This window comes from Phaseolus vulgaris, chromosome 4, assembly GCF_051622355.1.
Source record: "Phaseolus vulgaris cultivar YP4 chromosome 4, ASM5162235v1, whole genome shotgun sequence".
Classification (NCBI taxonomy): Eukaryota; Viridiplantae; Streptophyta; class Magnoliopsida; order Fabales; family Fabaceae; genus Phaseolus; species Phaseolus vulgaris.
The window spans coordinates 46,331,581-46,342,057 of NC_143501.1; the positions used below are offsets into that span (position 1 = coordinate 46,331,581).

General features: G+C 33.2%; 1 protein-coding gene and 1 pseudogene across 1 annotated transcript; both read right to left on the bottom strand.

Annotated features, from left to right (window-relative positions):
* Positions 1-3,849, bottom strand: LOC137838889 (disease resistance protein Roq1-like; annotated as a pseudogene).
* Positions 3,850-6,670: 2,821 nt separating this feature from the next.
* Positions 6,671-10,477, bottom strand: LOC137838890 (disease resistance protein Roq1). The gene is given in 5 exon segments (XM_090301380.1): positions 6,671-7,340; positions 7,443-8,302; positions 8,305-8,584; positions 8,759-9,869; positions 9,979-10,477. Coding segments are annotated over 5 exon segments (3,351 nt in total). The 5' UTR covers positions 10,449-10,477; the 3' UTR covers positions 6,671-6,710.

Genomic DNA, 10,477 nt, shown 5'->3' on the forward strand with positions numbered 1-10,477 from the left:
TCAAAATAAAAGCAAGAAAACAAAAAGAAAAAAACCTAGGAAAAATTCGCATGTGGTGAACAAACCTATGCTTTGTAACAAGGAGTGGTTTTGAGATTGAGAAGCATTTATATCTTTGTCTACTTTCTTGTTGCTATAAGGATCATCAAACTGAATGTCCTCCATGTTGTTATTTTCCTCTTTGAATACATGGATTCCTGTTGCTTTAACAAGTGAGGTCTGTATCACACCTTCATATGTAACCTCCACATGCTTCCATTCCTTTTCTAAAGGTACTTCAACCAAATTACTATAGACAATTAGCTTTTGTACATCAACGAGGAATGTTTGATCCAATTCAATCATCCTCCCTGTTTCGTTGAAACAAAATGTTTTTGATTCTTGAACTTTGCCATCAATGAACACCATAGGTCTAATGAAATCATAGTCATGCATATCACACACAGGTGCAAGAAGAAGAGAAAGAACTTTGGAAGGAAACTTATTACGAAACCAGAAAGAACATGAAGGTCCACTGCTTTGGTGATCAAACCACTCTGGAATACTTGTTCCTGGAAACCAGAATTCAGTTTTTCCAGCCTCGTGCAATTGCTGTTAGTCATACATAATTCATAAAGATCTCATTAGCTATAACAAATAACAAACATCAAGAGCACTACGTATTATCAATCAGAAAAATATTTAAAAAGCAAGACAAAACCTTATTCAGAAACATGCTCGAGGAACTCAAGGATATACAGTTTATTGTCTTGAAACGCTTTAATTTTGGTGGAATCCCTCTAATTTCTTGAAGACGCTTGCAATGACTCACATCAAGAGTGTGGAGGTTGTGAAATTCTTTGATGCATTCATGAAGGAATTTAAAATTATTTTTCCTTAGCAATAAACTACGCACTTGTGCCAACTGCATGAAACCTGCTGAAAAGAAGTGATCATCCAGGTTGCAAGACGAGGCCACAAACCAATTTACGTTTGAAGAAACCATTGAGCCTATGTTATCTTCACCCTCTTCTGTTTTTAACCATTGCCACTCCTTGCAATTAATAAAAATAATACCCAACAACTCAGGCATTATGACAATGCTACTTGGTAAGTCAACCATTTGACATGACAAGGTTAAGTATTCTAGTCGAATAAGGTTTTGAAACGAAGATGGCAATTCTTTTATGGGAAGCTCCGCCACTCGAAGTACCCTTATATTTCCCATCTTTCCTAGTATTTCTGGAAATTTCTCTAGATTCAAACAATATGAAAGTTCTAGACTTTCAAGACTGGGCAAGTTCAGAGGCGGAAAACTTATAAGCTTGCTGCAACCTTTCGCATTCAATATTTTCAGTTTAGTCATAAAACCAATTGAGTCGTGAACTGCAACTAAGCTGTCACACTCTTTGAATGAAACTTCCTCCAAATTTTGGAGATCAGACATATCAGGTATCTGTGTTAAAAATTTGCACTGGTCAAAATTCAAGACAATTAGATTCTCGAACTTCTGCGAAGAAAATAAAGAGAGAAAAAATAATAATTAAGAATTGAATGAATAAATGTTTTTATCAGTTTACAATATGAAGAAAACACTATTTGAACTTGCCTTCAACGAGCCATGAAACCCAAATGACACAAAGTATCTGTAGTTAACTTGCAGATGACGAGTTTATTTGGAAGAAAATTTGATGGTAAACAATTTGAAGGGTATCCATGCCATTCCAGAACGCTCAAACTCTCTGGAAAATAATTGGGACCTTTGGAAAATTTACCATTTCTAATGATAAGTATTTTAAGGTTTTTCATCCTTTTCAAGGCGTTTGCATTCCATTCTAGTGTTTCTTCTTTCTCACTTGCAGACAAATCCAGACATATGATTTCAATTGTACTAGTTCCCTGTTGATGCAAAAGTCACATTCACGAATCAACAAAATTTACATGTTGAGAGAAGTTTAAAAATTTAGTCCGACAAAATAACTTTGCAAATTGTCAAGAAAAAACAATACTATGATGTGAAAGATGACAAAAACATATTGAATCAAAGATATAAAAGCAAAACACTTACTGTGTTGTGTTTTAAAACATGAATGATATCTTTAGGTAACCATAATCTCCTGCGTTTCCCTGGCTCTTTGTGTGACTCTTGCTGCTCAATTTGCCTACCCATGTCCTCAATCAAATCGTGCATTTCAACTACACTACACCAAACCTTTATGAGAGATTTTTCTACCAACACCGCAATATGATGTTTCATGTTGTTATCATAAAGAACACCAAATATATGTTCAACTTCTGTCAGATCACTTCCTTTGAAGCAACAAGCAATGTCAAGAAAAACACTTTTTTCTTCTTCTCCCAAAGCATCAACACTTACTTTAAGTATCTTTAGGATTTCACCATTAGGAATTCTTTTGTAATGTTCAATAGCAGACTTCCATTTCTCCACACTTTTTCCAACCAAGTTGGAACCTATTACTTCTAAAGCCAAAGGGAGACCAGAAGCATAAGTTGCTACACGTTTCAAGACGTCCTCGTAACTTGAATCAAATTTTTCCCTTTTGAAAGCATTCCATATAAGCAATTGAAGAGAATCATTGTTGTTCAATTCCTTCACCTCATAAGTTCTTTCAACCTCATGAGATTTGAGCAGTTGTTCGTCCCGAGTGGTAATGATAACTCTGCTGCCGGGACCAAACCAATCGGATCTTCCAGCAAATGCTTGTAATTGCTTTCGCTTGTCAACATCATCTAGAATCAAGAGAACTTTCTTCCTACGGAGCCTTTGTTGTATCACTGAAATTCCTCGTTGCACACTTGCTAAGTTGATGTTCTTCTCTCCAAGTATTTCGGAAAGAATGAGGGTCTAGAGGTGTTTTAACCCATGTTTATTTGATTCTTCTCTAACATTTTGAAGAAAACATGAGCCATCAAAATCATCAACAATCAAATTATACACTTCTAGAGCAAATGTTGTTTTTCCTATCCCTCCCATTCCATGGATCCCTATCATGTGGACAACATCATCAAATCCAACATCCAAAAGTTTCTCCACTTTCAGCACTTGTGACAATAGGCCAACTGGGTGATCCGCAACATGTAAAGGAGCACGATTAATCACCCTAGAAACCCGTTCAACAATTCTCATAATAAAGTTGTGCTGATATTCATCTCTGTTTCAAAACATTAAAGCTTTATGAAGTTAAACTATAATCATTGTATAAGTGGAATGACACTGATATTATATTAAAAAGTGATTTTTAAACTTAAATCAGCCTAATAAAACTGAATTATAAGATGAAGTTTGTATTGACTTATATATTATGAAATTTGTATTCACTTATATATTATGAAATATTCTAATTTCTAATCGTATTAAAAAGATCGGTAAGGTGTGTACCCATCTTTAAAATGATAGCCAGATAAGTCAGCAACTTGACGCAGAGCCACCTTCCATTTCTGCAGCTTTTCCTTCTTAGCTTTGAACCTCTTTTGATGCTTAGCCAGTGCTTCTTCATAGCTACCTTTCTGGTGTCTTACATGAGAAGGATCCACGTTATAAAAGACGGGTATAACCAAGAGGCCTTTAGTCTTGCAGTGAAGGATGGTAGCGAGTTCATCCAAGCAAAAGGAGGAAGAAGCATAGTTGGGAGAGAGGACAACTATGGCAATCCTAGACTCTTCAATTGCCTTCACAAGTGTTGCTGTTATTTCTTCTCCGCTTTCAAGTTTGTCATCATCAAAGAAACTGTGAATTCCCTTGTCACTAAGAGCTTTGAAGAGATTGGCAGTGAAATTATAACGCGTGTCTTCCCCTCTAAAGCTCAGGAACACATCATAGGTGAATCCATGGGAACTTGAAGTTGCCATTAGAACAAAGTCTACAGAGTGATAATGGTTATGCAGATGAATCAAACTTTGAATAAATGTGAAAATGGAAAACTATAAATAGTGTGTGGTCCTGTTGTACAATAAGCGCGTGAAACTTTTGAAAAAACACTGTTAATTTACTTCATTTTTGGTCAACACAACAATTATCAATTCATGTTTTAAAGATTATACATTTATTTTATATGTAAAAAATCTTTTTTGCAACAATATTTTCTGAAATGTAAAACATTTATTTTTACATAAGTGATTTTATTTAGATTAATTGTGAGTTTTTTTGTCACATTCATTATTTACTATTATTTTTTAGTTTTTGCTCAATCCTGATTTTTATTTTCTTTTTACTTAGGTACTCTAAAAAGTATTACACATTTACAATGAATTTTCTACCAATTTAAAACTTAATCTACCAAATAATATTTTTAAAATAAAAATAATTTATCTTGATTTCAAATCTGATGCTATTCTTGTTTGTGTTGGAGATCCCACATCGATTAGAGATTAGAGTGTTTCATTGTATATAAGTGGATGCAGACCTCACCACATTGAACCGATTTTATGAGGTTGAGATAGACTTAAAGTCCACTTTGTAACAGTTTATTTTTCTGCATATCAAAATCTTAATATCCACAGCGTCCGTAAGTTCAATTTAGAAAAAGCCTAAGAGTGTGGATGAGCATGATAGAGTTTCCTATGAAGCTTCCTTTACGTTTATTTCTTTCCATGTAACACGCATTTCACTATTGTATCCATTGCAAACTTTGTATGCTTCGAAGCAAGTGGATACATTGTTTCAACTATTATTTAATTAAGATTTTTAAAAGGAAAACAAAGAACTCAGGTTAATAAAAATATTATTAAAAATATTTAATAACCTTTTTTAATAAAGAAGTAACGTTTTAAAAATATTAGTAAAGTAATATTTTAAAAAATATATAACATTATAAAAATATTATTAAAATTATAGTGATTTTTAATAAAAAGATGACATTTTAAATTCTTTATTAAAAATGTTTAGTAATATTTTTTAATAAAGGTAACATTATAAAAATAACACCAATATACATATTTTTTAACATTTAAATAAGTATTATTAAATTGTTTAATAGAAAAAAAAATGTAAAGATATATGCATATTGGCATTAAATTGATTTCCATATCAAGTAATATTTCAGTGTTTTTTTTTCTATAAGTAAATTAGTAATAAAACTTTGTCAACATAAAACTAGTATTACTTTAATAGATTTTGAATGTTTGAAAGTGAATCTTTACATGTACTCTATCAATAGTCACTCAATCAGACTTCCAGAAAAATAATGATTAATTATTAATTTTATCCTTAGTTCATTGCGTATCATTTAATTTTAGGATTATTTATAACCACATAAAAAGCCTACATTAATTCATAAAAAATTCTATTTGAAATAAGTAATAGGAATTGATCCAGTGTATTCAATCCAAATTAGAGTTATGAATTTAATTAAAAAAATAATTGTTGAATCTTAAATTCAATTCAATACCTAATTGGAAGATTTTCAACGAACAAAAATCAATTACACTTCAAAAACATTGAAATCTGAACATTTATAAACATACCAAAAAAAAAATCAAATCTCAACCAATGATCTAAGAATCAAATAAGAAAATTAACCTAAGAATCTAAAAAGTATTTATAAGTATCTGACCTAAATGGAAATACTTAATATATTTTGATGTCAGAAATAGGTTTTGATATATCAAATGCTTTATAACACTTTCTCTTCATGCTAAGAAAAATGCTAAATATCTAAGGATTCAGTTTTAAGAAGAAGATCTTATGAATTTCATATTTGAGGAATCAATGTGAATGATTCTTTTTGTTGCATCAATATCGGGTAGTTCAGAGCATTATATGTTTTATTTATCCAAAATACAAACGAGTGAGAAAAATTAACTTTAATCCCAATCCTGTTAACTGAACTTTCCTAACCATTTACTTTTGTTTTTATTTAAATATAAATGCAAAAATCACTTAGACAATGTCAATATATATTGAATCAAATTATTGTACATATTTTAATATTTAGTAAGTGTTACGAAGTAAAATTTTAAGAGAAATTGTTCCCATTGAGTTTGACATCCATCTATTTAGACAAAATATTGCATCTGACTCGGTACACTTGCAGAAATAACAAACATGAGACTTGTGTGTTGACCTTATTGACCTTAGAGTTTTGACTTCCTTAATAAGCAAGGTTGAATGTTTACTTGCAAAATAGGATTCTGAACTCCAAGTCAAATCCTAGTTAGGCCCAAGAGTAGTTCACTTATGTTATGCTTATAATTTTTACAAAAAAGAAATTACTAATCCTATACAAAAATATTTTATTCCTATTTACATTTTTACAAAGCGAAAAAAAGAAAAGTGAGGTTAATAATTCACACTTCATAAAAGAAGATGATTAAGAACCTGATGACAACTATGAAGATGGTTGGGACTTTGACAATATTGATAACTAATGTATAATATTTTTTCATATTATTTGACAACCAATATGAGAATATACCCAACTTAATAATATGGAAGATAACACATTCACATTTGTTATTGCTACAATATCGTTGTAGACAAATATAAACCTAAAATCTTAACATATTTAAGATACGTATTAAAAACTTAATATAATTTTGTTATTATTAGCATAAATAATTTAGAAACTAGAAAAACAACTATAAAAATATAAAAAAACTTGAGAAAAGGCCTAAAATCATGAAGATACATACATGATTAAAGCTTAATATGGATACAAGTTGGGTTTATGAGAATCAAAACAAATCATTATTAATATATGGAAATATCCCACTCATACCCTAGGTGAGTTGGTGTTGAAGCTAGTAAATAAAATAAAAAAGAATAAAAGCAAGAAAACAAAAAGAAAAATACCTAGGAAAAATTTGCACGTGGTGAACAAACCAATGCTTTGTAACAAGGAGTGGTTTTGTGATTGAGAAGCATTTAGATCTTTTTCTACTTTCTTGTTGCTATAAGGATCATCGAACCGAATGTCCTCCATGATGTTGTTTTCCTCTTTGATTACATGGATTCCTCTTGCTTTAACAAAGGTCTTTGTCACACCCTCATATGTAACCTCCACATGCTTCCATTCCTTAAACTTGTAGATTCTTGATCCAAATATAAACAAATTACCATCCTCACGTAGCCCTTTTTGATCAAAAAGGAATGTTTGATCAAATTCACGCTTCCCCTCTTCGTTGACACAATATAAGCCTGAATATTGCCTTTCACCATCAATATACAACTCAGGTCTAATTACATGATACTTCTCTTTACCCTCAAAATGAATAACAAAATTAAGAACTTTGGCAGGAAACTTAGCACCAGACAAAGTACTTAAAGATCTTTCGAGATCAAACCACTCTGGAACACTTGTTCCTGGAAACAACAATGCAGTGTCTCCAGCCTCGTGCAATTTCTGTTAGTCATACATAATTCATAAAGAACTCATTAGTTATAACAAACATCAAGAGCACTGCGTATTATCAATCAAAAAAGTATTTAAAAAGCAAGACAAAACCTTATTCAACAACATGCTTGAGCTCGAGGAACTCAAGGATATACACTCTGCTGCATAGAAATGCTTTAATTTTGGTGGAATCCCTCTAATTTCCTGAAGACGCTTGCAATGACTCACATCAAGACTGAAGAGGTTGTGAAATTCTTTGATGCATTCAGGAAGGAATTTGAAATTATTTCCCTTTAGAGATAAAACACTCATATGTGCCAACTGCATGGAACCTGCTGAGAAGAATAGATCATCCAGGTTGCAAGACTCGGCCCAAAAATGAACTACCATTGAGCATATGTTATCTTCACCCTCTTCTGATTTTACCCATCGCCACTCCTTGCAGTTTCTAACCCTAATATTCCACAACTCAGGCATCATGACAATGCTACTTGGTAAGTGAACAATTTCACATGACAAGCTTAATTCTAAGAGTCGAAAAAGGTTTTGAAATGAAACTGGCAATTCTTTTATGGGAAGCTCTTCCAATCGAAGTACCCTTATGTTTCCCATCTTTCCTAGTATTTCTGGAAATTTCTCTAGATTCGAACAATATGAAAGTTCTAGTCTTTCAAGACTGGGCAAGTTCAGAGGCGGAAAACTCATAAGCTTACTGCAACCTTCCGCATTCAATATTTTCAGTTTAGTCAAAAAACCAATTGAGTCGTGAACTGCAACTAAACTCTCACACTCTTTGAATGAAACTTCCTCTAAATTTGGGAGATCAGACATATCAAGTATGTGAGTTAAAAATTTGCAATGGTCAAAATTCAAGACAGTTAGATTCTCGAACTTCTGCAAAGAAAATAAATAGAGAGAAAAGAATTAAAAATCGAATGAATATATCAATTTACAATATGAGGAAAACACTCTTTAAATTTACCAAATGACGTCAAGTTGCTGTTAGTTAACTTGCAGATGTTGAGTTTATTTGGAAGAAAATTTGATGGTAAACAATTTGCAGGGTATCCATGCCATTCCAGTACACTCAAACTTTCCAGAAAATAGTTGGGACCTTTCGAAAATTTGCCATTTCTAATAATAAGTATTTTAAGGTTTTTCATCCTTTCGAAGGCATTTGCATTCCATTCTATTGTTTCTTCTTTCTCACTTATAGACAAATCCAAACATATGATTTCAATTTTGCTAGTTCCCTGTTGATGCAAAAGTCACATTCACGAATCAATGAAATCCACATGTTGAGAGAAGTTAAAAAATCTTATCCGAAAAAATAACTTTGCAAATTGTCAAAGAAAAAGAGAGAATACTGTGATGTGAAAAGATGACAGAAAAATATTGAATCAAAGATATAAAAGCAAAACACTTACTGTGTTGTGTTTTAAAACATGAATGATATCTTTAGGTAACCATAATCTCCTGCGTTCCCCTAGCTCTTTGGTTGACTCTTGCCGGTCAATTTGCCTACCCATGTCCTCAATCAAGTCATGCATTTCAACTACTCTACGCCAAACATTAACCTTTATGAGAGATTTTTCTACTAACACCCCAATATGATGTTTCATGTTGTTATCATAAAGAGCACCAAGTATATGTTCAACTTCTGGCTGATTACTTCCTTTGAAGCAACAAGCAATGTCAAGAAAAACACTTTTTTCTTCTTCCCCCAAAGCATCAAAGCTTACTTTAAGTATCTCTAGGATTTCACCATTAGGAATTCTTTTGTAATGTTCAATAGCAGACTCCCATTCCTCCACACTTTTTCTAACCAAGTTGGAACCTATTACTTCTAAAGCCAATGGGAGACCAGAAGCATAAGTTGCTACACGTTTCAAGACATCCTCGAAACTTGGATGAAAACTTTCCCTTTTGAAAGCATTCCATATAAGCAATTGAAGAGAATCATTCTCGTTCAATTCCTCCACCTCATAAGTTCTTCCAACCTCATGAGATTTTAGTAGTTGTTCGTCCCGAGTGGTAATGATAATTCTGCTCCCGGGACCAAACCAATCGGATCTTCCAGCAAATGCTTGTAACTGCTTTCGGTTGTCAACATCATCTAGAATGAAGAGAACTTTCTTCTTACGGAGCCTTTGTTGTATCACTGAAATTCCTTCATGCTCACTTGCTAAGTTGATGTCCTTCTCTCCAAGTATTTTTGAAAGAAGGATGCTTTGGAGGTGTTCTAGCCCATGTTTGTTTGATTTCTCTCTCACGTTTTGAAGAAAACAAGAACCATCAAAACACACAGCAATGAAATTATAAACTGCTAGAGCGAGTGTTGTTTTTCCGATCCCTCCCATTCCATGGATAGCTATCATGTGGAATCCATCACCAGATTCAACATTCAGAAGCTTCCTTAGTTGTAGCACTTGCGGCCCTAGTCCAACTGGGTAATCCGCAACATGTAAACGACGAGGATTAATCTTGTCGCACACCGAGTCCACAATATTCCCAATAAACTTGTATTCGTATCCATCACTATTTCAAACAAAAAGGTTTAAACGAAGCCCTTTAGTCCATGTCATTAGAGAAGTAAAACATAATCCAATAAAAATTATAAAGTAAAGAGATTAGGACAGTGGTGTACCCGTCTAGGAAGTGATAGCCAGATAAGTCAGCAACTTGACGCAGAGCCAGCTTCCATTTCTGCAGCTTCTCCTTCTTAGCTTTGAACCTCTTTTGATGCTTAGCCAGTGCTTCTTCATAGCTACCTTTCTGGTGTCTTACATGAGAAGGATCCACGTTATAAAAGACGGGTATAACCAAGAGGCCTTTAGTCTTGCAGTGAAGGATGGTAGCGATTTCATCCAAGCAAAAGGAGGAAGAAGCATAGTTGGGAGAGAGGACAACTATGGCAATCCTAGACTCTTCAATTGCCTTCACAAGTGTTGCTGTTATTTCTTCTCCGCTTTCAAGTTTGTCATCATCAAAGAAACTGTGAATTCCCTTGTCATCAAGAGCTTTGAAGAGATTGGCAGTGAAAGCATAACGCGTGTCTTTCCCTCTAAAGCTGAGGAACACATCATAGGTGAATCCATGGGAACTTGGAGTTGCCATTACAACAAACTCTATAGAGTGATAGTGGT